Here is a 25,104-nt window from a genome sequence, read left to right as displayed (position 1 = left end):
CCCGGCCCCGCTGAAGAGGCCACCCCCGGCCCCTGAGGCGGCCACCCCCGCCGCCCCGGGTGAGGGAGCGCGGCGCGGTGCACGCTGGGAGAGGCGGGGCCGGCCGCGGGGCACGCCGGGAGCCGTAGTCGCGGGCAGCCGCCATTTCGCCGGCAGCGTGGGGGCCGCCGCCCGCCGGGACTCTGCGGCATGGAGAGCGGGTTCGGCTCCGACTTCGGCTCCGACTTCGGCTCCGGGGGCGGCGGCGGGGGGAAGCTGGACCCGGGGCTCATCATGGAGCAGGTGAAGGTGCAGATCGCCGTGGCCAACGCGCAGGAGCTGCTGCAGGTGAGGAGGGGCCGCGGCGGCGGGGCTGTCCCGGGCCGGGCCTGGGCCCCGCTCGGTGCCCGGGGGAGCGCGGGGGGACCGGGCTGGGGGTCCCGGCGGGCCCCCCTCACGGTGTCTCCCTCAGCGCATGACGGACAAGTGCTTTCGGAAGTGCATCGGGAAGCCGGGCGGCGCGCTGGACAACTCGGAGCAGGTGGGCGCGGGGGGTGGGGGGATGGGTGCCTGCGGCCCCTGGGCCCGGCCTGAGCGCTCTCTGTCCCGCAGAAGTGCATCGCCATGTGCATGGACCGCTACATGGACGCCTGGAACACGGTTTCCCGAGCCTACAACTCCCGGCTGCAGCGGGAGAGAGCCAACATGTGAAGCGCCCCGGCTGCGGGACCGCGGGGGGACCATGTGGGGAAGGGACGAGCGGCCAAGCCAGGTGGCTGGGGGTGACAATCCTGCCGCCCTCCCGGCCCCTGCCGTGGCAGAGCAATAAACCCTCGCTGAACCTTTTGCATCCCTTGGCTCTTACTAGCCCCAGCAGCAAATGGATTTTCCAGCCCTGAGAGCCGGCGTGAGCTGCTTCGTTCGCCTCATGCCCCTTCCCAACGGTCCAGACTGGCCAAGGCACATGGCAGCTGGTAAATTCCTGCTGGAAGGGCTGCGAGAGGCAGGGAGGCTTCTGTGGAAGAAGGGGGGCCAAGCCAGCAACGCAGTCCCCCTGCCCAGAACCCAGCCATCAGGTGTTACCCAGTCCCTTTTTTCATCAGTGGAGAAGTTGCCGTAAGATGCTCCACATGCCGCACTTGGCTCGTCCTTCCCCAGGTCACTTTTGGGCTCGTGGGTTTTGACTCGCTCAGGTGCTGTGCTGGGGAGCAGGCGTGCTCTCACCTGCAAGGCTGTGCTGCAAACCTAGGAGTTGTACAGGCACAGCTGGGGGACTGAAAGGGGGGGGAAGTGCCGAAGTGTATTTCTTTATAGAATAAAATGTGTTGTGTGGCTGTGATATCCTGCAGCTTGTGTTTTGGCTCTGGCACAGATGTTCCATTTTGGAGCCTGCCTTCTCAGTGGTGTTTTTTTGAGGGAGCGTTCACTTCTGCAACAGAGGACTTGGGTCTGCTTTGGGGCTGAGCTCTGTATTGTTCTTGGCTTACACACCTCTCCTGGCAAAGTCAGTTGATGCTGTGTAGTCAGCACTGTGCACAGGAGCTGGAACAGGAGAGTGTAGGAGATGAAAAGTGCCCACAGCCCTGTAGTAACATTTTTTCAATCCCTTCTTTTGAAGCTCTTCTGTAGTTTATAAAATATTTCACTGCTGGTACTTGCTGGGGCAGGGAGAGTGACTGGAAGGATGTTATCTCCTTACCCGCTGGGACACTCAAAGGGGTGTGGGAGAACCCGATTTCATGTAATCTCCCAGTGTGGTGGGGTCTATGAAGGGACCGAAGTGCTCTGACACAAGGTAAACTGTTAGGTAACTGGGTATGTGGAGTAATTGACACTGAAGTGCAGTTCCCCCTCTAGAGAACAGAATGGCTACGTGAAAATGAAAATGACTACGTGAAAATGAAATGCTTTCCAGCCATGTTTGCCTAGCAGCCTTTTTACTGTTTGAATGTGATGGTATTGGCTGCGCAGCATCAGTGATGGGAGCCTCCCAAGTGGTGTAAGCCTGGATGTGAAGTCATCTGGAGGTGAGCCAAGTCATCTGGAGGTGAGCCTTCTCAGTAGTGGTCCAGGCGTGTACGGCGTGGGTGTCACTGGCAGGTGGGCTGGGAAAGGGGAAACGTCTTGCTACAGCCAGATGCGTAGTCTCCTTCCTCCCTCCCTCCCTCCCTTCCTCTCTCCCAACACATTCCTCGTCCTCTTCACCTTACCTGAGTGGCAAAATGTAGCTTCAGCGCTTGAGGTTCTGCACGATCCAGCCCTGGACAGCTGTGACTTTGCTGTAGACACCAGGGAAGTTTGGCCTGGCACAGCCATAGCCCCAGCTTGTGATTCCTGCAACAAACCACTTCCCTGAGGGTTCTTTACACGCCAGGGGCCCACCGGCATCACCCTGCAGAGAGGAAAAGGGTCCTCTGTCAAGGCAAGGAGACAGACCAGCCCCCCCAGCTGTGAGATGTTCTTTGGTGTCTGGGACATTTGCTGTGCTGTTCCCCGCCTCCCCAGGAGCCTGCTGCCAAGCTGGAGGACTGCTCGGTGATGTCTTTGCATGCACAGTCTGCGGTTCTGGAACACGGGACAGTGTGTTTGGGGGCACAACAGGGTCACGAAACGGGCCCCACGGCATCCCTGCGGGCTCTAGGCATCACCTCTCCGCATGTTTCTCTGACCTGTCACAGCCCGGGGGGGATGCAGGATGGACTCAGATAATGGCAACGGCCAGTAGCTGAGCTAGGGGAGGCAGGGCAAGGGCCTCGTCAGAGGACACAGCTCGGGGACTTCACCCGTCCCAGCCGCAGCGTTTGCTGCTCCCACGCTCACCGAGCAGCTGTCGACGGTGCCGTGCGGGAAGCCAGCGCACAGCATCCTGCTGCTGATCTGCACGGGGTAGAACTTCTTGCAGGCCTGGTCTCCGATCATGTTCACTGCTGCTTTTTGCAGATGCTTTGACATGACGCCTGAGGAGACAAGTACCGCCGTTAGCACAGTGCCAAGCACAGGAGTGGCGGCAGCACGCAGAGGAGCGGGATCCCTGCAGCGCCACTCGCTTGCCAAGGGGGACACCCGTGCTGACAAAGTGCCTCCCCAGCGGAGCAAGCATAGGAAAGTCCCTTCGGCGCGTGGTTCGTCACACGGCTGGCCCGGAACGGTATCTGTGTGGGCCCTGTACTGCAGCAGCACAGCTGGCGCAGCTGCTTCAGGGATGGGGTGTGCGCGGGACGCTTGGGGAGGCTACAAGAGAGCAGAGGTGTGACCAAAGAGAGGAGGACAGGGCAGTGAGGCCAGGCTCTGTGTCCCCCACAGGGTCTGGCCTGGCATGGGGCATGCTTGGGGCTGTGGTGTGGGAATTGCGTGGGAATCGGGTGTCTGGGCTCACAGGGGAGGTGGCGCTCAGCATCAGCGATGCGAGGGAGCCCTCAGCCCTTACCTCCTTCCTTTGTGGAGCCCCAGCCTGTGATGAAGCATCTGGCTCCTTCATGGAAGACATGTGAACTGTCCGGCAGACATATAGGTTTGATGGTGCTGCTGAACTGGACAGGCGTGTTCAGCTCGAGCAGAGCCACGTCGTAGTCCAGGCTGTAGATGTTGTAAAAAGGGTGCTTGTAGATACGCAATATTTTCTCCATTTTGCCATCGATGCCACTCAGGAAAGGCGTTCCTAGAAAGGCCACCCACATTTTGGGGTCACTGTAACTGCAGAAAGACAGCAAACCTGGCTGTTAGGAGCCTGGCCTCACAAGGGGGAGGCGTTCCTCTGCTTGGGGGGCTGGGATGCGCTACGGACACACCGTGTCAGGGCAGGACCCCCGCCTCCATCACCCTGTGGCCATCACCCAGGCTTCGCTGGAATAGGGAGTGCGTGCTTCCAGTGGGGCACAGCATCCCAGCCACAGCGCTGGACTGCGAGGAAGGGGGAGGGCGGGTGGGCTGGCGGGAGCACGGCCAGGAGCCAGGTGGCTTCACTAGCCCATCTCAGACTTACATATCAAAGCAGTGAGCTGCAGAGAGCAGCCACCGGTCGGCGATGAGGACAGCCCCACACTTGTGCTCCTTCCGCCGAAGCCAGAGGCTGACTTGCCAGGGCCATTCTCCTCGAGCTGCGGTGCTGCCACCCACGATCTTGCTGAAGGCCAGGGCAGCTGTGAAGCCGCAGTCTGGGACAGAGGAACGGGCACCGGGGTTGAGGTGACCATCGCCAAAGGGGCCACCCGCCCTCCTTCCACCCCCAGTGCCACGGGGCAGCCTTCTGGGGAGACACGCCGGGCAGCTGGATGTGGTGGGTTGAGTTCACCCGTCTGAGGCAAGGCTTGGCACACGTGGGACCTTTCCCTTGTCCGAGATCCCACCTTGCAGGCGTGCAGGGTGGGGGGATGGACTGGCTGAGCTGTCACACAGCAAGGAACGTGCGGTCCAAGGAGCACTCCTGGGGACACCCAGACATCTTCTGGCCCGCCATGCTGTGCAGAGCATCTCGCCAGCTTGGGCTGGCAGAACAACTGACCAGAAGGCCTGCGTGCTGGGCAAGGGGTTCTAATGTTTTATAGCATGGGAGAAGGGGCCACATTTTCCGGCGGAAAATTTGGATCCTGCTCATCCAGCTTTATCTTGTAATGCGTCTCCAGCAGACCAAGTAGGACCTGGACCACAAGGGGCTGGCCCAGACCCCCGGTGTGTGAGGTGGGGCACAGGACAGCCCATGGGCAGCTCGTGGGTGTCACTGGGGAGCCTGGGCAAAGCCGTGAGGCTGCAGAGCCGTACTTACCGCAGTTACGCTCATCGAAGCCATTGCTGCAGTCAACGATGCCATCGCATTCCGGGTTTTCCTTCCCGATACAGACCTCGCTGGAACACTTGAAGGTGAGGCTGGTACAGGGCACCACTGGAAGGCAATAACCCACGGCTTGCTCAGCACCCTCTGTGCTGGGGCTGGAGGTCTCCTACCACCATGGCAATAAATCTATCGTCAGTTTTACCTGGAGTTTGGGTGGGCTTGGCAGGCTCGGTGGTTTGCAGCGCTATGGAGGTTTCTTTCATGGTTGTGGTTGTCTTCGAGCCCAGGGTGGTTCTGTCGATTGGACTTGGAGCTGCTGGGCTGGGCTGCTGGATGGGGACGGCTGCAGTAGGAGTTTGAGCGATGGCTGAACTGGAAGGGGTGCCTGTGCCGGGACTGGGCAGCTGCGAGATGGTGTCCAGGATCCAGTCTTTGAGTTTGGTGATTCTGGAGTACACACCAGGCTTCATAGCCTGGGCACAGCCAATTCCCCAGCTCACAATGCCAGCCAGATAAAACACTCCTGGGGTCACCTCACAGGCCAAGGGTCCACCTGAATCCCCCTGAGGAAGAAGCAAGGAGGCTGCTCAACCCAGTCTCCCCAGGAGAGATCAACCTGCAGCTGCGTGGAGGACTCCGCCAGCCCCAGCCCCTTCCTCGCCCAGTCCATCGGGCTGTCCTGTGTGCAAGACAAGAACATGCCCAGGCTGAAACCAGGGTCAGCGGGCTCCCCCTTGCAGCACGGACACGGGGCACATCTCTCACGGACAGTAACGGCTCCCGACAGCCCCCTCCCACAAGGAGGGACAGCCACCAGCAGCTGCCACTGCCTCGCTGCCACAGGAGGGGACACACGTCATCCAGGACTCCAGTCTGGCCAGACGGAGCGGTGGGACAGTTGGTTTAAGTCACGCTCAACTTGATGGAGCTTTATTTACTTTTAAAAGCAGCGGGCTGAGGTTTTTGAGCTAAGGGATGCGTGGCTTGCAGCCTGGCCACCGCAGGTCGGTAAATCCGGAGGATGTGCTGAGCTGTGTTAGCCCAGCTTTCCGGAATGATTCACAGAGGAATCCCGCTCTTACCTGGCAAGAGTCTGTCCTCCCCTCCAGGAAGCCAGCGCAGATCATTCGGTCGGTGAGGGAGAAGTTATAGAGGAAGTTGCAGGTCTCCTGGTCTATGATGCCCACCGAGGCTTTCTGCAGGATCTCGGGCTTGGTGGCTGCACGAAAACCACGGGGTTAGCGAGTGCAGCAGAGGGAAGCGCAAACTAAGGGCTTTTAGACTGACCAAACGTGTATTTCAAGAAAACAGGCTCTAACCCTGGCACATGGGGTTGAGTCCTCTCTGAGCTGCCCCCGCTCACCCCAGGGTGCAGCTCCACGCCTGCGCAGAGGATGCTGCACGCAGGCGGCACGTCCCCGTCCCTGTGCCAAGCACCTTGCGGGTTCCTGGTCCTGCTGCCAGGGGGACACGTGCCACCCTTCAGGCCTTCTCCCTGCAGCGGGAGCGTTGCTTTTTCTAATTGCTTGGAACATCTTTGTGGCTGAGTGTGGTGACTGGGGCCGACACGCCACCCTGCCAGACCTACGGCAGGTGCGAGGCATCACCCCGCTCTTGCTTAACGTGGGAGAACACCCGAGGGGAGCCCAGCAGGTTTCTCCTGGCTCCTTCTCTCCATTTTCTTGTTTGCTGGTGGCTCCTAAATAACTGCGGTTTAAGGCAGTGCTCGGTGTGCCCTTATTCGCGTTTTTCTGTCAGTTCCTGACTGTCCCCGTTACTGTCCCTTGTCCTGTACGCTCCCAGGACTGTCTGGGTCTGTCACTGCTCCAGAGCAAACCAACTGGTAATGCGTCACTGCTTACCATTCCCTTCCTGGAGGTCACCCCATCCAGAAATGAGGCATTTCTTGCCAACGGGAAACTTCTGCGCAGCAAGTGGAAGACAGATGGGCTGGATGTACTTGTTGAAGACAAGAGGTCTTGCCAGCTCTAGTACCGCCACATCGAAATCCAGAAAAACAGGGTCGAAGAAGGGATGCTCGATCACCCTTGTGACATTGACCTTCACTGCATTCCCATCGGTTCCATTTAGTGACGTTGTTCCCATGTAGGCTTCGATCTCCTCCGGATTTGTCCTGCAAACACACGATCCCAAACACACATACGCCTGGCATGAATCCTGACATTTAAATTGCGGACAACTTTAAACGATCGGTGTTTGAAACCTCCCTTTACCAAAGCCTCACACAGAAGAGCAGCGCTGCTAAGTCAGGCCCACAGACCAGCTATTTGTGATTTCAGAAGCGTTCTGGCACACAGACCGTGTAGGTCTTGATGGATTTGGGGGTTCTGTTTGGGTTTTCCTAGAGTTGTGGTTTATTCCTTGGTTTTTTTTCAACACCATGTCCCTTTTAAACATTTGGTTTCATGAAATTTATGAAAAAAATGCTCCCTTTTGATTGTCTTACACCTGCTCTTGGTGGTTATTGGAGATCTTAGAAAAGCAACAAGGTGGCATTCCCTAACCACTGTGCCCTTTGTAGCCCTGCCGTCCCTGTCACGCACCCCCTTCCTCCCCAGTTGTCCCAGTCTGATCCATTTGGTCGTGCCCGTTCCGATGCTGCTCCACACCCAGCTCATCCTCGTCTTGTGCTGGCCTTCTGGCGATGTCATGCTAGCACTGCTTGCAACGTTCAGGATGTCCCTGTGCTGGGCATTACCAGGAACTGCTGTTTTCGTGGCAATACCCACAGTATTTCTGACCCCTTTAAAGCTGCTGGAGACCCGTGACCCTCTGCAGACAGACAGCACGTGCTGCTTGCTTGCCCTGTGCCTCACGTCAACGCTCGCCTACCTTGCATTTCACTTTATTGCCCAGCTATTTGATGCATAAGGTTGTCTTGAAACTCCTCAGTTAGTCCCCCACCTTTTCTGCCTTCGGCAATTTTTATTCTTGACGTTATCCTCTTGCTACTCATTTCTTCATCTAGATTATTTATAAATCTGGGCTTGGGCTCTCACAAGTTTAACAGAACTACGGAGGATCGAACTGACCATCTTCCCTTTAACAGTTGATGACGTGTCTCTTATTTCATATATTACATATATTACAGCCAGTTTTTAAGGTTAAATTTCTTAAAGCAGCTCTCTTGTGGCACCACTCCTTTTCCACCCAGTAGATGTGTTGCCCTTGCTCCCTGCCCTGGCTGCTTTAACCTTTCCCTGCCTCACCCCAGCCTCCCCACAGAACCCCTTTTGCTCTGAATCTCTAGCTACAACAGGTAGTAACGTCCAGCCAACGTGTAGCCTTGGTTCTGCCCCGGGACTGGATTCTGCCCAGCTCTGGGGCAGGGGAGCTGGAGGAGCAGTGCGAGCAGCATCGGACTCTTACTCGTTGAAGCAGTGAGCTGCCGACAGCAGCCAGCGGTCCCCAATGATGGTGGCTCCACAGAAATGCCTCGAGTCTTCCTTCAGGCTGACTTGCCAGGGGATCTCTCCTCTGGAAGCATCTGTTCCTCCCACGATCTTGCTGGGTTTAGAGAACCCAGGTCGTCCTCCACACTCTGAACAAAAGCCAAAGCATGACATGTGAGCACCCCTGGCAGAAGACAAGCGAGGAGAGACTTTTGCTCTCTCCAACCAGTAAGTCTGAGCGGGGACAGATGTGAGGGACCTGCCCAAGCTGATTGTGGTGGTCTCTGATGGTGGCTGCGCGCAGCCGTACGTGCGCTTTCACCCCCGCTGCTGCTCTGCATCTTGCTCTGGGCAAGTCCTTAATCCTCTGCCTTTCTCGAGGGCAATCAGCAGCTCTGTGTCTCTGAGCCTCGCCATTCCAGATTAAAAGTTAAACATAAATTTAGCTTTAATTTAAATTTCCACAGGTTCACTTGTGGATGTGCCAGATTTAGTCCCCGGTCCTTGGAGCAGACCCGCTTACGCAGCAAAATTACACGTTCAGTTGCATAAGCAAAGGAGCCCACAGGACCCATCCACGCAGGGGCTGAGCGCCTTTGCCCGGCTGCTCTGGGGTGAGCCGGGGTACCCACAGTGTCACTTGTGCCTGGGCAGGGTTGTGTGGGTCACCCTGCTGAAGGACACTTTGGCTGAGCAGAATAACGACCCCGACATGTGGACCCACACCAGCCATCCCTCCTGCCGAGGGGCGCCCACCCGCTGGGTGCTCGTACCTGGTGGTCTCGCTGCCGTCACCGCCCTGGTGGCAGCTGGGGCTGCTGGAGTGGTGGGGATTGCACCGGTGGTGGTGGTGGTCTCGAGCTCTTCGGAGCCGGGCGCATTACTGTTAGTACTGGAGGGGACCTGAAGGGCAGTGTGGGCTGCGGCAGGGAAGGCAGAAATAGCATCCAGGATCCAGTCCCTGAGTTTGGTAACGCGTGTGTAAACCCCAGGCCGCCTGGCTTCAGCACATCCAATTCCCCAACTCACGATTCCCGCCAGGAAGAACTTGCCAGATGGTTCTTGGCAAACCAGGGGGCCACCAGAGTCACCCTGCAAGAGAAGCCGGACAGTGAAGTCTCCTTGAGGATGCTCCGAGCTGGCCCTGGCCACCCTCTGCACTCCTCTGCCAGCCCGGGGGTCTCCATCCCCGTGTGTCCCAGCTCACCTCTGCTTTCACCCAGTCTAGTGATGAGTGAAGCATCTCCTGTGCTGCCCTTTGGGTGCTCCTGTGTGGGCACATTGTCCTGCTGTTAAGCAGTAGCCCTGTGCCCTTGATATGCCAGAAGACAGCAAGGACATCCTCTATAACATCTAGGGTAAGCATTTCTACTGGTTTAATCATTTGTTAAACTGCTGCTCGTGAAGGTTAAGCCCAGCAGCCCTTGAACAGCCTGATGATGGGTGTTCACTGCGTGACAGGCAACCCACGGAGACCATGCTCAGCTTTGCATGATGTTTTCTTATTTTGGCCTCTGGTTCCCTGGTCCTGTGGGGCCACACGAGTGTCACCGATGTAGGACATGTGGTGCCTGTGGAGCTGGCAGTGCCTCCTGGGGGTTGGATTGCTCTAGGTGAGTGGGTCACCTTCATCATCCAACCTTCAGTCTTCCATTCCTGGCCACTTCTCTGGTGGTTGTGCTGCATCCGATGCAGAAACATGACGTGCTACCACCAGAGAAGTGCAGTTTTGCTCAGTTGGTGGATGTGAAGGGCCCTGCCAGACCACAGGGACAGCGGTGGAGACCACAGCCCTCCTCTTCCTCCCAGCACTGCCCCTCTCCCAGCTCGCTGGGAAAGGCAGGATTTTCTCCAGCTGAGCACCTGCAATTCCAGGTTGGATAAAGCCCAACTAGGGAAAACACCAAGCTGCGCACCAAACCCTGTTGTTTACGTTTTAGTTTCCACTGCTGCCCTTTGCCATCTGGATTTTGATCTGGGGACCTGCCATGGGTACACCGGTAGCACCAGCCCCGATTCCAGCTCAGCCAGGGGAGAAAAGCGGTTCAATAGCCCAAAGCGCCCCTTAAGCAGCCCCGAGCACTAGGGAACATGTCGTCAGTTTTGTCTTCTGCAGCCCCAGACCTGGGTCCAAGGCATGGCCTCAAGCCTTGCGGGGGGACAGTAACTGGTGTCAGCTCCGGCTGCTGGACGTGCTGCCTGTGCATACTGGGAGGGAAAAGACGGGTGCAGGGAGGGGTGCCGGTTTCCCTGGGCACAGCTCACCTGGCAGGAGTCAACCTTCCCCTCCAGGTAGCCAGCACACATCATCCTGTCCGTGAGGACGTGGCTGTAGAGGCTGGAGCACAGCGTCTGGTCCAGCAGCTCCACCGTTGCTTTCTGCAGGAACTCAGGTTTCACCACTGACGTAGAGAGGCGCAGCCATGAGCCGGCGGCGGGACCCGTGTTACAGCCCACCCCAAGCCCACCCCAGTTCCCCGGTGCCCCCTACGAGGCTCACCCCCCACCGTGCTCTGCTTACAGAAGTCCTCCTTGAGGTAGCCCCAGCCAGAGATGAGGCACTTCTTGCTGGTGGGGAAGTGATGCCGAGCGTCCGGCAGGCACACGGGCTGGATGTACTTCGTGAAGGTCACAGGTGTCTTCAGCTCCAGCACGGCCACGTCGTAGTCGGCCGTGTCAGTGTTGTAGGAGGGGTGGGGGATGATGCGGGCGATGCCCATCTTCACTGCGCTGCTGTCTGAACCTCGCAGGGAGGTGGTCCCCGTGTAAGCTGCCCACATGGCTGGGTCCTGGAACCTGGAAGAGAGACAGCGGGGACCACGTGAGCCCGCAGCCACAGCATCACCCCGCACACCAGCGCTGGGGTGCTGCCTCCCACCCCTCCTGCCGCCCACGCCAGGCAGGAGCTGCCACGGCTCCGTCGGGGATGGGGAATTGGCCACAATGGAGCAGCCTGGTACAGCGGGAGCCCCAGCGCAGGGGTAACGGCAGCATTTGGAGCCGGGGCGGAGGGGAAGGTAGCGTGCTACAGCTTACTCAGCAAAGCAGTGAGCGGCAGACACCAGCCACTTCTCGGTGAGGATGGCGGCACCGCAGAAGTGCTCGTTGTTCTCGCGCAGGCTGACTTGCCACGGGAACTCCCCTCTGGATGCCTCCGAGCCTCCGACTATCCTGCTGGCGGTCTGCATGGCAGGGCGGCTGCCACAGTCTGGAAGGGAGGAGAGAGCCACACATCGTGGTGGAGCAGCGGGACATTGCCGGGGATGTCAGCGGGTTTCACCCACAGGCTGGGAAAAGAGCACTGCAAAGCACCGGCTCATCACAGCATCCTCCCTGAAACTCTTCCAAACCAAGAAATTCTGGGAAGAAGTATCCCAGTTAGTTTCACAGGCTCAGCCACTGCCTCAGGATCTGCTCCCAGCAGCTGGCAGGCACGTGGCACTTGCCCAGATGTCAGCCACCAGGAAGGTGGCCCTTGCCATGACCCTTCGGAGCTGGTGGTGGGACCAAGGTGTTCCTAGGGCACAGTTCCCCTCATCTTGATGCCGACATCTACCACCAGCCTGACAAGGTGTGCCGTGTCCTTGGCTCTCCTCCGGTGCCCAGAAGCCAGTGGTGTTACAGCCACCACAGTAGCTGTGACCCATCCCCCCTGCCCAGGGGACCTGCTGCCAGAGACCCCCCCCTGCTCCCCCCATCAGGGGTATCAGCACAGTCCCGGCCATCACGCTCACGGGTTTCTTTCCACACATGCTGGGTCTTGTGACAAGTGACCATGTGTCACTCGTGTCTTCTGCAGCCCTTCCAGTCACCATGTCCCAGCTTCCCCAGGGACAAGTGCCCCAGTGTCCTTGTCACTGCCCTGGCAGTGCCCGGAGCCGGGAGCGGAGCACGCCTGGTTGAGCTCACAAGAGGAAAGGAGCGCAGAGCCCTGGACCGCCGGGTTACGAACAAGATGGGGCACAAACACCTCTGGTATCTGCTGCCAGGCCAGCGGCGAGGAGGAGGAGGCCATGGGTCAGGCTGCGGAGCACAGCCAGGGGGCTGGGGGGGGGGGGGGGGGGCTCTTACCTGATCTCAGCCCAGCTCTGTGGGGAGAAACCTCACCGGGACCTGTGGAGCAGGGAAGGAACGGGCATCAGTGAGGGCATCCCGGGACTGCGCTCCCACGGGCCGCACTGCTCCTGCGCCAGGCTGGCAGAGCTTCTCCTCCTGCCTGGCCACGGTGGGCCCTGTCCCACAGCCACTGGGGAGCTCCTCACCCAGCCCCTTTCCCCAGTTTGCTCCACCACGGTGCCCAGCAGAGGAGCAGCTGCCTCCAGCCCTGCAGGCTCGTGGGGTGATCCCGTGTGGGGCGGCACTCCCCACAGCCAGCACGGGAGCAGGCAACAAAGCCGAGGCTCTACAGGGCTGCTGCCTAAAGCCAAGGGGTGCTCATGCACCCCCCTTTGGGCTGCACAAAGCTCCCCAAGACCCAGGGAGCTGCGGGGAGCGCAGGGGGAACTGCAGAAGAACCCACACCTTCATGTTTTCCAGGCACAGGGGTTTTTTCCCTAAATCTGCTGGACCAGGAGTCCTACAGCCACGTGCAGCCCCACAGGCACTGCACCAAGGCACATCCCCGGCCAGGCTGTTTCAGGATAACTCAAATATGAGAAATATCTACCTAAGCAGGAATTACTGCTACAACCCTGAGGACTAAGGGCTGCTCGTAGGTACAGACAACCCAGCAATTAACCTCCCGGAGCTTCTGCTCTTGTCCCTCAGGCTGGTTCCAGGTGCTCCACGAAAAGCCAAAGCAGCTGCAATTTAGGCTCTGCTGTTACTGTGGGCACCTGGGGCTGCTCCTGACGGCCAGGGAGCATCCTGACAGCACCAGCCTTGGGGGGGAGCTGGGGTCCCCCCATGGATTGCTGTTGGGCTACCAGCAAGATCTAGCCATGTTTCTGCTGCAGTCTCGTGAAGCTGGTAGCACCTGGGTACCAGGCACAGCACCTCCTGTGGCTGCATCCAGCACCCCTGCTTCCAACATTGGTGCTGGGCAGCTGCGGTGGCTGGGCTACCTGAGACACAGGTCATGGCTTTGCTGGCGTGACCTCCTGGTGCCACCAGCACCGCGCACCTCGCTCGAGTTGCCCAACACCTGCGGCAGGAGTGTACCTGTAAGGGAAGCTGAGGATATAGTCCCATAGGCAGCCAGGGAAAGCCCTTGCTTGGGCAGGGCAGCCACCAGCCCATGCCTGAGAGCCTCCTCCTCCATGGTGGAGCTCAGCGGGTGGGAATCCTGAGGGATGAAGTGGAGGCGGAAATGGACGATCACGCTCGAGTTTCCATTCCTGCTGGAGAAAAGGGAATTGATGGGTCCATTGGCTCCACAGCCTGGCCAAGGGACAAGCTCTTGTGCTAGCTACTGCCTGCAGGGAACCCAAACTCATAACTTCAGGCACCAGTTTCTCTGGAGATGCGCTCTGGCCTGAAATGGCCATTTGCATTTTTTTTCTCTGGCCCAAAGTTCAGCTTTAGTTGAACAAAGCCATTTTCCTCTGCCTTTCTGACTGCATTTCCAAATGAAAGAAGCCAGAACATTGGTGCAATCCTAGAAGAAAATCCAGCCTTGACCAAAGAAGCAGTTCCTCTTTGCAGTGGCTTTGACCAAGGACAGAGGTGTGAGCTCACCTTGGTGGGGCTGCTCTGAATGCCCTGGACCTGCTGCTGGCAGCTGCCTGCGCACACTCACCTGTAGCCCAGGATGGTGCAACCGGTGCAGCTCCAGTCCAGCTGGGAGTCCTGGAAACTGGACAGAAACTGCAAGGCAAAGAACAACGGTCACACACCTACCAGGTAGAAGACCCCAGGAGGTGGCACTGGGTGACGCAGGACGCTGGAGCATCTCTTGTCCCGGCAGGTAGCAGGAGCACCCGTGTTCAGCTCAGGTCACCCTTTTCCACCCGGGCTCAGCCCTGGGGCGCTGCCGTGGTCTTTCCCAAGTCTTCTCCTGGCCATCCCAGACCAACTCACCAGCCTCTCGAGAGCAGGCGTCAGCACCCTGTAGTAGTCCGAGTTCTCTGCCTGCAAGCTGCTGTTGAACGCGATCCCTCGCAGCTCCACTGTGTGCTCAAAGCTGGTCTCCACTGCAGGGTGCCAGGCTGCCGGGGAGGGGGGAAGGTGTCTGTCAGGGCCACCAAGGCTACATGCAGGTTTGGGGCCGGAGCTAGCTGTCCTTGCTGCCTGCTTTGGACCACGAGCCTCACCACGTCCTTTACACCCCCCTGGACTGAGCATCTTGCCCGTCCCTGACCACCCCATGGCCGGGGGTGCGCCCTGCACACGCCATGGCAGCACCCGGCACCGAACTGACCTGAGCTCGAACATGGTGGGGTTTTGTCGAGCCTGAGACAAAAGTCCATGAGCAGGTGGGTGCAACGTGGCCACGCAACCCCAGGCGGGCCCATCCTTGCAGGGACAGGCTGGGGAGAGGCGCGCTGGGTACCAAACTGGGTGGCACTGCAGGATGGTGCTGTACCCCCTTGAGCCCCCTCCTCCCCAGGTTAAACTCCCCCAGGTCCCTCAGCCGCTCCCCACCCGACAGGTGCCCCAGCCCCTTCCCCAGCCCTGGACACGCTCCAGCACCCCTGTGTCCTTCTTGCAGCGAGGGGCCACAAATGACCCCAGGGCTCCCAGTGCAGCCCCACTGGTGCTGAGCACAGGGGGATGATCACTGCCCTGGCCCCGCTGGCCAGACCATTTCAGGCACAAGCCAGGATGCCGTTGGCTTTCTTGGCCCCCTGGGCTCCTGGCCACCTTGGCCACGCTGCCGGCTCATCTCCAGCCGGCTGTCGACCAGCACCCCCAGTCCCCTTCCCACCGGGCAGCTTCCCAAGCCCGCAGCGCTGCGTGGGGCTGGTGTGACCCCAGTGCAGGACCCGGCACGGAGCCGTGTTGAACCTCATCCAGTGGCCTCAGCCCAGACCCCCCTGCAGAGCCCCCTGGCCCCCAGATCAGCATCCCCCACAGCTTGGTGTCATCTGCAAACTGAGTGAGGGGGCACTCGACCCCCTCGCCCAGACTGTCGATAAAGCCATTAGAGAGGGCTGGGAGCCCTGCAAGCACCCAGTGTGCCCAGCACCAGCAGGATGTGACTCCATCCACCACCGTGCTTCTCCCCCAGCCAGCAGCACTTCCACCCCAGCGTGAGCAGCCCATTTCCCCAGGAGATGCTGTGGGAAACCCTGTCAAAGGCTTCACTAAAGCCTCCAGACACCATCCGCAGCCTGCCCCGCACTCGCTCAGCGGGTCACCTTGTCCCAGGAGACCAGGGCAGGAGGCACGGGAGGAGCACAGCATACATGTCCCACCGCAGGTGAAGTGCTTTACAGCCAGATATTCAGAACACAACCTGATGACAGGCCTTGCAGCCTGGGGAGGGGGGGGGGGGGGGGGGGGCGGAAACTGACCACATCTTGTCCACAGCAGAAGGCTTTTGAGGGTTTTTGCTACGAGCACTGTGAGTTGTGCAGACCATTTCTTTTTCGGAGCAGATGAACTGAAAGAACATACCCGGTGGCACACTCACCCAGCAGGATCCCCAGGCAGAGGGCTGTCACGCTGCCCACCACGCCAGCGGCGATGGTCACCATCCACCACGGCTGGCAGCTGGCCCTCGGTCCCCTTCTCTGGGTGCCTGGCACCGGCTTTCTCTGGTCCATGCTTCCCCAGCAGCTCTGCAGGTGGCCTCTGATTAAAAAAAAAAAAAAAAAAAAAAAAAAGAGGAGGAAAAGGACAAGACTGGGATGAAATGTCATGTGCCAGACACGGTCACCCCAGGAGCTCCAACTGGTGCGTTATTGGCAGTAAAAGGACAGTCACGCACAGCATCCCCTGAACATGCCTCAGGTTTTACTAATACAGCCAGGTTGTAGGACCTGGAGACATCAACCATGGTGGCACCTCCATGCCTGGTTCCTCTTCCCATTCCTCCTCAGAGGCCACCACTGAGCATCACCGTGTCCGCTGTGGGTACGAACCCACCTGATGCCTCTGTGTCTGTGCAGGCACATTTGGTGACACCAGCTCTGGCTGGGTGCTGAGCCAGTGTCCCAGCACCACAGCCCTTGCCCTGTGGTCAGGACAGCACATGGCACCAGCTCCTCAGCAGGCAGCCCCCCAGGCTGGGTTTCAAGGTCCTGCTGGCTGTGATGCCCGGTGAACTGGTACGGCAGCTCATGGCACAGGGAGCATGCACCAGGCTCGGCATCTTGGCTTATCTCACCCCCAGTAAAGAGCCTAAGAACAACCAGTGTCACCAGCAGGGCTTCGGTGCTGCTCAGGAGTGATGGAGCCGCAGGAGCAGGCAGAACAGTGAAGCTGGGAAGTAGGACATTTATCTGAGAGGAACCTACGTGCCTGCATCAGGCTGCGGTCGCATCCCGGGACACGGAGCTGCAGCCTGGAGAGAGGGGCCTGCCCGGGACTCCGGCTGGTAAATGTACCAAAGTCCACTGGTACTTGGAAAGCACTGGAAAACCTCAGGAATCCTTGGCTGCTTCTACTGGACCATTCTGCCCAGGCTGCCTATATCCCCACGGTATACTTTATATGGATTAAAAGTGGTTAAATAATACACCTTGTCCTGTCGTGTGATGAGGCAGGTGCGAGGGTGAGGTTTCATGTAGAGCCCGATGCTATTCCCTATTTTTGCAAGCATCGCGAAGGAAATATAAAATCACAGCCAGTAAGTTCAGCAGGTGACAAATCTCACTACAGCCTTTAGCAGAGAGCTCCAGTGCGTGGCCACGCCGAGCAATTAGTACATGCTTTAATGACAGCTACGCTGCTGTCCTGATGAGCAGCCTTCCCTCCCCTGTGGCCAGCACTGGCACTGGTGCTTCCAGTGCCTCCAGTATTTTGCTTCAAGTGGTACAAAAGTCCTGCACAGCACCCAAAGCCCCTTCCAGTGATCCTTCCTGCCCCCTGAGGTCAACCCAGCGGTCTCTGCCGGACTTGTTCCAGTAGGTCGATACCTTTCAAGCACCGAAGATGCTCAGATGGGACACGGTACTCCCGACGTGACCCCAGAGGTGCCAAACCCAGGGCACTTCACCTTGGCTTTCTGCCTGCCCTCTCGCTAGCACCAGCCAGCCTGTGGTTGACCTTCTTTTGCACGGCAACAACACCTGGACACCGGTAGGAATGGGAGAGCCTGGGATCTGCTTTATCCACAGTCGTTCCAGCATCTGGACTTGAGTCGAGTTAGTTTTTGAAAGAAGCTTAACGAGAGCAGAAGGGGCACCGATCTCCTCCGGCCCTAAAACTGGGTCAATATTCCTCCCTTACAGGTCAGAAGAAGACACACAACCCTTCCCTTCAGACTGGCCAAGTCCATTTCACACAATTTGGTCGGTCAGAGTTGAAATACGGACGATCCAGCCTTCTTGGCCAAAGGTCCAAGGTGTCTAAGGACTCAACCTCTGCCTGCTGGGAAACCAGATTTACGGGTCACACCAGAAGCACCTGAGCAAATTAACCTCTGAGACTTACCCTGCCTAGATATCGAGAGCTTCAGGAACACAAAACCCACCCAGCTTTTCCTTCCACGGTCCCAAACTCCGTCCTGCTGAGGGGCATCGCGCCCGGTCCCTCCTGCGCTGGCCATTCCCACCGGTTCCCATGCTGGCTGATGGCACGGACTGGTCTGTGATGGAAAACTGTGGAGGAACAGCCTTTTCTAATGGAAACACATGTAGCCGTGAAAGAGAAGGAGGCCGAGCAGGACCCAGGATGCCGCAGCGACTTTTTTGCAAGAGCTTTTCAGTGTTTTCCAAGAGGCGTCAGCAGCTCTTTAAACTGAAGCTTCGAGATAAAGAGATTTTAAAAGGTCATTTCATTGTGAGGCCAGAGACAGAGAGAAACGGGAGAGGAAGGGAGAGTCTGTCCAAGACACCTCTTTTTTTTTTTCCAACAGCCCTCCAAATATTCTTTGCCAGCCGTAACTGAGCCTGCCGGCGGCCCTGGGGGCCCCTCTGTTTTGCTGACAATATCTCCGTTTGACAATTCAGCTCTGGCTAAGAGGAGACGGGTAGGAAACACTCTCGCCAGTGGTCCTGGTGACCTGAATGCATACAGATGAGCGATGCTTCCTCCGCTCTTTCAGCGGGTTTTGGAGCCACCGGCTCTCCAGCAGGATGCTGAACCGGGGAGCTCAAAAATCCAGCCCAGATACGCTGACCTGTTGTGGCCTGGCTGTCAGTGTGCTTTAAAGATTGGACCACGGCATCTGAGGGAAAAAAATTAACATCACAGACAAAATCGGCTACGGCCGGGGGTTATTTTGACAACACAAGTTAGACTGGACTAAACCTGGCTGCACATAGAAAGTCGTACTACAACAACAGGGACAGGGGACCCTCGGAAGAAGTTCCTAGTCTTGAGTGCAGGGGCACTTTAACTGGAAAAAACAGAATATTTGGAGACAGAGAATCTTCTGCTCCCCAAAAACAATCAAAACCTGTCTTCTTTGCTCTCCCTTTTAGCGTAAGGACAGTTTATTTTCTTTTGGTGTGAGCGGTGCGAGTTAAAAAAGAATTAAAGAGCTGTGTAAATGGAAAACCCAACCTGCAAGAGCAAAATAGAGGGTAAGGACCCTCTATAGACACAAAACGGAGCTGAACGCACGCGGGAAAACATTGCTGCGTGAAATCAGATGAGCAAAAAGTAAATTTCGGTGGTGAGAAATTAGGGGAGTATTAACAGTCAGAAGAGCACAAACTTCCAGGAGGAATGTTGAGAAGGAAAAGCACATTTACCTTTTTTTTTGTCAGATTATGAATTATGAGCGGTTATAAAATACGATGCCCCTGATAGCGAAGGGGGGATGACGGCATGACCTGAGAGGGTCGTTCCAGTCCTTTCTTGTGAGGTTTCTTCTTGCTGCTGGAGAGAGTCAGCAAGAACCGTCCTGTGAAAATAACCACCTCCAGCCATCCCTAGGGATCCGCGGGACCCCTGGGAGATGGTCACCATATCTGCTCTTCCCTTTCTTGGCAGCTCAGGGTTTGTTTTCTCCACCAGAGCCTGGATTTAGCTCCAGGACAGCCCTGCATCATCCCATAGGATCTCCCTGGAGGATGTACTTTACTTCTCGACCACTTCAGGCAGGGAAATTCCAAAATATAAAGCGGAATGGCACAAACATCCATTTATCCATAATATTTCTCCTAATTAGCCAAACCATCGCTGACACCCGCTCTTCTCGTCAAGGAGGAGAAGAAAGCAGGTGTGTGTGAGCACACGTGGGGGGGTGAGCACACGTGTGTGAGCACATGTTGGGGGGTGAACACACGTGTGTGTGAGCACATGTTGGGGGGTGAACACACATGGGGGGGTGAGCACATGTTGGGGGTGAGCACACGTGTGTGTGAGCACACGCATGCACTCATGCAGCAGGTGGGGGACACGCCACGTGCAGGAGCAGCAAGGGGACACGGCAGGGCCACTGTAGGGACGGATGTCCTGGGTGCCCCCTCCCCGGACACAGACCCCAGCCTCACCGTGGCAGTTGCACCCTGTTTGGGTCCGTGAGCCCCGTGGCGTGTGGGCCAGAGCACAAGACTGCTCCGCACAAATCCTGCTGGTTCCTGGCTTCAGGTGGAACCCGGCTTCTTGCAAAATGTGGCAGCTCCCGAGGTGCGAAGGCGACCTCCCCACGGCGTCCCCAGCCCCCCCAGGGAACAGGCTCGGGTGTTCTTCACCCACCCCCAGCCTCCTGTCCTCCACCGCACGGGTATTTCTCCTCCTTTGCCTTCGTGTGTCTTTCCGGTCACGGTTTCACCTCCTGAGGTCGCTCCTCTCGCCCCCCAGCCCTCTCCAGTCCTCCCTTCCCAAGAGGGATGCTCACCCCTCTGACGCCGCTTTGCCCCCGGCTCCCTCCTGCCCTTCTCCAGGGGCTGGTGGCCCCAGCACCACCAGGCTGAGCCTCTCGCCCGCTGACCATGGGGAAGAAGCAGGGGAGGAAGAGTGGAAAGCAGCAGAGGCACCTGTGTCTCCACGAGCCAACCCCAGGTACAGATAATGAGCCAAACCCCAGCGCCCCGACGGCAGGTCTGGGCTGTTCTGGAGCCTTGGTGCTGCATTTCCATCTTCCAGCACTTTTTTCTGATGCTATGGTTATAAAGGGCAGCCGACACACTGCAACCATTTAAATACTCATTTTTTTTTTATATATATAAAGTGTTCGCTTTATCCCACACGAAGCAGGCAGCATTACAGGGTGGTCAGGTTCTCAGCGCAGCAACACAGTGTCTGCTGAGCCATCACAAGGGCGGTTGAAGGTCATGCCTCCACGTCCTCACCCAGACAAAGCCCTTGCGAAATGATGGCATCGGTATGAAAAATATGTGACTTGCCGGAGGGCGGATGACAAGATCAGCAGCAAATCCACCTGAGGAGCCTTTGGTCAGAGGGGAGCGAAGGGCTAATGACTGTGTCACTGAGATAAGGCTTGTGGCACTTCAGAGGAGCAATACAGCAGCGGTGTCACCTGCCTCCAGCAGGAGAAAGCCCAAAGGGAAAAAGCAGAGTCCAACGTGCCGCGCTCGGTGGGTTCCACCATTCCAAACCAGAGGCACCAGAACACCAAACCGCACCGGTGCCACCCAACTGCCGGCGTGAGCAGATGAGGGACGATGGGACGATGGCCGCCTGGGGCACGTGAGAGCAGAAGTGTGACCAGAGGAGATGCAGAGGTGTGGGGGTGCAAACGCGCCGGCTGGCGAGAACAGCCCAAGCCAAACATCCCGGCCAAAGTGGGGTCCAGCCGTGGGGTTCCCCTTACAGCTGGGGACCTGTCTGCACCCAAACGGGGCTGAGCAACTTGTGGCAGCAGGCAGAGTATTTTGCGAGGGGAGTGGATGTAGAGCAAGAGGTGTCTGCTGGGTGCTGGCGCGGTGCAAGGACCCGTCAGCCCAAGAACCCCGTGCCAGTTCCCCCATCTCACTCGAGCCCCACCCCCCCCACCCAGGGCTGCACCGTGAGGGGGCTCCAGAGGAGAAAGGGAGTGTTGGAATAAAACTGCTGCGTCCTGGTAAGCCCGTACATCGTCCCTTAAATCTTCTGAGATGATGATATGCCATGAAAAAAAGCCCATGGAGAAACAGCAGCCAGCTGGTAGAACAGGTAAAGCAAGGACGGGACCGCTCAGCACTGCGCCAGGTGGAGCAATGACCTTCACCAGCAAAGACCCGCGGCTCGCAGGACCAGGGTCCTTTTCGGTGCACGTGGCACGAGCATCCCCTGCCACCAGAGTGGTCCCCTGAACCCAGCGCTGCGTTTCCTTAGTCCTTTGGCTTGATCCCATCTCCACCTTCCGAAATGGGACACTGATAGAGTGAAAACCCCAAACTGCTGCAGACAGAAGCTGCACAGACAACAGGAACATCAACACCCGAGAGAGCGCGAAGGGGAGCTCAGCACTCGCACTCGGAGGAGGGACAATCAGTACTGATGTAGATGAGCTCCGCCAGGATGATAAGGAATGATAAATAAGGAATGATAAATAAGGAGCCTTCTGATGAGGATGTGCCAACTGCTACAAGAAAATAAACCAGGGTAAAATAATTGTGGTAGTAGTAGATCAGCAACCTCCTACTCACATGGCCCCCACCAACAGGGTGGATCCCCCACTTGGGGATTGGCTGATAAAGAGATTAAAACCAGCCCAGTGGGCATGTGTAGAGTGGGCAGTAAGGAAGGGTGCATCCTTAACTAGCAGATGTTTTAAGATAACAGAAACTAAACAACAAAGACTGCTAACGTATGCAAAGATAAACAAAAACTTCAGGTAACTGCCCAAGATGGTGAAAAGTATGTCTTGAAGTGGCGCCAGAGGGAGGAGATGCTGAATTTTCAGAAACCTTACATATATGCATGACTTTGTATCACAGACACATGCATGACTTGACTTTGTATCATGCTTGTGGGAACGATGTGCAAATTCGGAAGCGCGACCCCCCCTTGCGCCCAGCGCCGCAATAAACACACCTGCTTTGTAACTCTCCTCCAGCTGAGGAGTCTGATTCCACCCATCGACACACCGACCCCCCACCCCCCACATCAACGTGTAGCTGCATCTCAAAGGCTACACCTCACCCTCGAGCAGAAAACTTCACTCACCGAAGAGGCTGCAGACCCAGGGCTGAGGACACCTCCTTCCTATCGAGGGCAGCGAGCCAAGCACCCCCAGCACTGTCAGCCTCCCTCCCGAGCACCAGCAGCCTGCAAGGAAATAAATCCTGGGGTGTTACAGTCCCGGCCGCTCGGTTTCCCAACAACCCGGAGCAGCTGCTCGCCCGCAGCGTTCCCCTCGGAGGTGCATCTGGCTCAGCGGCAGCGCTGCTGCCAGCGCGCCCGCGGACACTGTGCGAGCCTTGTTCATTGTCCTGCTCGGGCTTCTCTCCCTTTACGAGTAAGAAGATCCTTCCCCTGCCTGCCAGCTCCCGCTCAGCTGGGACATGGCAGACAGGCTGAGCTCCCCGGCGCTTGCGGCGTCACTGGTGCCAAGGGCTCGGCCAGCATTCCCAGTCCAGCATCGTCACTGGTGCCAAGGGCTTGGCCAGCATTCCCAGTCCAGCATCATCACTGGTGCAAAGGGCTCGGCCAGCATTTCCAGTCCAGCATCATCGCTGGTGCCGAGGGCTCGGCCAGCATTCCCAGTCCAGCATTGTCACTGGTGCCAAGGGCTCAGCCAGCATTCCCAGTCCAGCATCATCACTGATGCCATGGGCTCAGCCAGCATTTCCAGTCCGGAGGCACTCGGCCCCCGGCTCTCCCTTTGGTCACAGGGCACATTTGTCCCTGCAATTACTTTTTAAACTTGTACTCATGGTTTACACGGTAGAATAAAGGCTGCCTGCCTCCCCCCGGCCGCGCTGGCTTGACAACTCAGTACAGGTGGTAAATCCCGAATACACCTGGGGAGTCTCCAGCATGCAAGAAGTGCCATTTCTGTCCCGCTGCTTCCCACCACAGCAGCATTAGAGAATTTGATACTTTTCAGCTCATGAATGGCCAAGAAGAAAAAACTCTGACGCTCATTTCCCTTAATGACAGCACACACACCCCTCGCACACTGTGTCCAGCCCTGTGCAAAAGCTGTGGGAGAACCCTTGATCCCGGTGAAGCTGGTGGCCACACGGGGACCAGAGGTTCTTGGAGGAACCGGGGCTAAAGCCGATGTCTCCTTATTTTGCAGATCATCCCATTTTATTCTGCCTTAGCAGCCTACAGACACCAAAGCAACATGTAAATTCCATTTTTTGTCCCTGGTGCCAGCCGTTGGCAGGTAGGCATCGCCGCTCACGGGCACGCGCCCCTGTGGTACCCCAAAGCCAGCCCTAACCTGCAAGGGATGCTCAGGAGTCACACGGGGAAACCAGCCAGCGACGGAAGGCAAGAGCCCAGTGGGCAACTGGGCAGCTTCCGAGTCAACGGGATTTTTGAGGCTTCGCAGGATGGAACGCAGGGACAGCGTCACCCGCTCCACCACTGCTATGGCCATGCAGAGCTCTGTGCAGCCCCTCCTGCCTGGGGAGACCCTCACCAAGCACAGGATGCTGGCACCCATGGGCTGCCCCAGTCCTGCACCCACCTGTGCTGCCCTGCTCAGCACTGTCACCCCTGGGACCACTCTTGCGCGGGATCCGGCGGGATGCGCCGGAACACTGGGGGCTGGCAGACAAGGGGGTGCAGAGGTGACAGCACCCGCGACCCCTTTCCTTCCACCACGGGAAAAAAGCACCATCCGGCTGCAGGACCAGCTGCTTCAGCTGGGATGAAGGTGCCCTTCAGAGCCCGTGGCGGGGGCTGGATCGGGCCCATGCCAAGGTCCAAACTGCTCAGCGCCACGGCTGTGCCACGAGCGCGTTTCATGGAGCAACGATGTCGCTTGTTTTAGCGCTGAGGTCTGCGCTGCTGCTGGAACCGTGCTCTCCCACGCAGCGCCCCGAACTTTCTCACCAGAATATTTCATCGTTCGTTACAACTTTGGAACGACGCAGACCCTTCTCTGCACTTGGTGCTTAGCACAGAGGGTGCAGGGGTCACCCGCCACCCCCGCGCACCCCCAGGTGACATGGCAGGGACAGCAGACACGCTGGCAGTGATTTTGTCACCACAGACAAGAGTGCCATGTCCCCCAGAAAGGCGCTGCGGGGCACAGCGTGCCCCCACCCTCCCCCGAGTCATCGCGGGGTCCCAAGGGATCGACACCCACTACAAAGCGTTACCTGCACCCATTGCTGTCGGTGACCGGCCGGGGGTTCCCCAGGGGGCCGTACACCCCCCGAAACAAGCGGATCCCCCTGGGCCGGCCAAGCAGCGGCATCTCCCCGAGCCGGGCTGAGCCCCGCCCCGTAAGCCCACGGGGCTGCAGCCCCCCCCCCCAGCCTGGCAGCCTCGGAGCGCAGGGACACCCCCCGGAAAGGTGTGTGTGGGGTGAGGGGTCGCCCGAGCCCCCCGGCCCAGGAGCGGGGCTAAGGGACGGGGCCGGCGCTGCACCCCGGCGAGGGGGCGGCGGGGGTGGGGGGCGCAGGTGGGGGGTGAAGGGTGCGGGGGGGGTGGGGGGGCGCAGGAGGGGGCCCGCGGGGCAGGAGCTGGGGGCAGCAGGGGGGTGGGGGGCGAAGCCGGGACCCCGGTGCAGGGGGTGGGGGGCGCAGGCGGGGGCCCAGGGCAGGGGACCCCGCGCGGGGCAGCGCCCACACCGGGTGCGGGTGCAGGTGCGGGTCCCCCCCTTCCCGCACCAAGCGCCGCCGGCGGAGCGGGAGCCCCGGGCTCAGCAGCCCCGTTCGGGACCGGCCCGGACTCACCTGCGCGGCGGCTCCCGTGGCCACCGGGGGCTTCGCCCCCCGCCAGCGGCTCCCCCGGCGCGGCGCCTCCCCCGGCTCAGCCCGG

General features: G+C 58.5%; 2 protein-coding genes across 3 annotated transcripts; one reads left to right on the top strand and one right to left on the bottom strand.

The window, feature by feature from the left end:
- The first annotated feature begins 113 nt into the window (after window positions 1–113).
- On the top strand, window positions 114–829 carry TIMM13 (translocase of inner mitochondrial membrane 13). Its single transcript, XM_055706761.1, has 3 exons — window positions 114–327; window positions 452–520; window positions 592–829. Exons 1-3 carry the CDS (start codon window positions 190–192, stop codon window positions 688–690), a joined length of 306 nt encoding a protein of 101 aa, XP_055562736.1. The 5' UTR covers window positions 114–189; the 3' UTR covers window positions 691–829.
- Window positions 830–1,450: 621 nt separating this feature from the next.
- On the bottom strand, window positions 1,451–25,104 carry TMPRSS9 (transmembrane serine protease 9). 2 transcript variants are annotated; one of them, XM_055706758.1, is made up of 21 exons: window positions 25,020–25,104; window positions 22,330–22,431; window positions 15,737–15,897; window positions 14,182–14,309; window positions 13,901–13,968; window positions 13,324–13,499; window positions 12,235–12,276; window positions 11,200–11,371; window positions 10,685–10,959; window positions 10,429–10,565; window positions 8,937–9,255; window positions 8,141–8,312; window positions 6,613–6,884; window positions 5,833–5,969; window positions 4,953–5,313; window positions 4,742–4,858; window positions 3,962–4,133; window positions 3,407–3,672; window positions 2,800–2,936; window positions 2,190–2,371; window positions 1,451–2,084 (listed from the first exon to the last, which is right to left on the bottom strand). In XM_055706758.1, exons 3-20 carry the CDS (start codon window positions 15,867–15,869, stop codon window positions 2,210–2,212), a joined length of 3,246 nt encoding a protein of 1,081 aa, XP_055562733.1. In that variant the 5' UTR covers window positions 15,870–15,897; window positions 22,330–22,431; window positions 25,020–25,104; the 3' UTR covers window positions 1,451–2,084; window positions 2,190–2,209. The 2 variants fall into 2 exon arrangements, with proteins under 2 accessions (XP_055562733.1, XP_055562734.1); XM_055706759.1 differs by lacking the exon at window positions 25,020–25,104 and having other exon boundaries at window positions 1,451–2,102; window positions 22,330–22,590.

The sequence above is a fragment of the Falco cherrug genome, chromosome 4, assembly GCF_023634085.1.
Source record: "Falco cherrug isolate bFalChe1 chromosome 4, bFalChe1.pri, whole genome shotgun sequence".
NCBI lineage: Eukaryota > Metazoa > Chordata > Aves > Falconiformes > Falconidae > Falco > Falco cherrug.
Note: the sequence above shows the minus strand (reverse complement) of the source record. Positions and strands in the feature narration are given on the sequence as shown.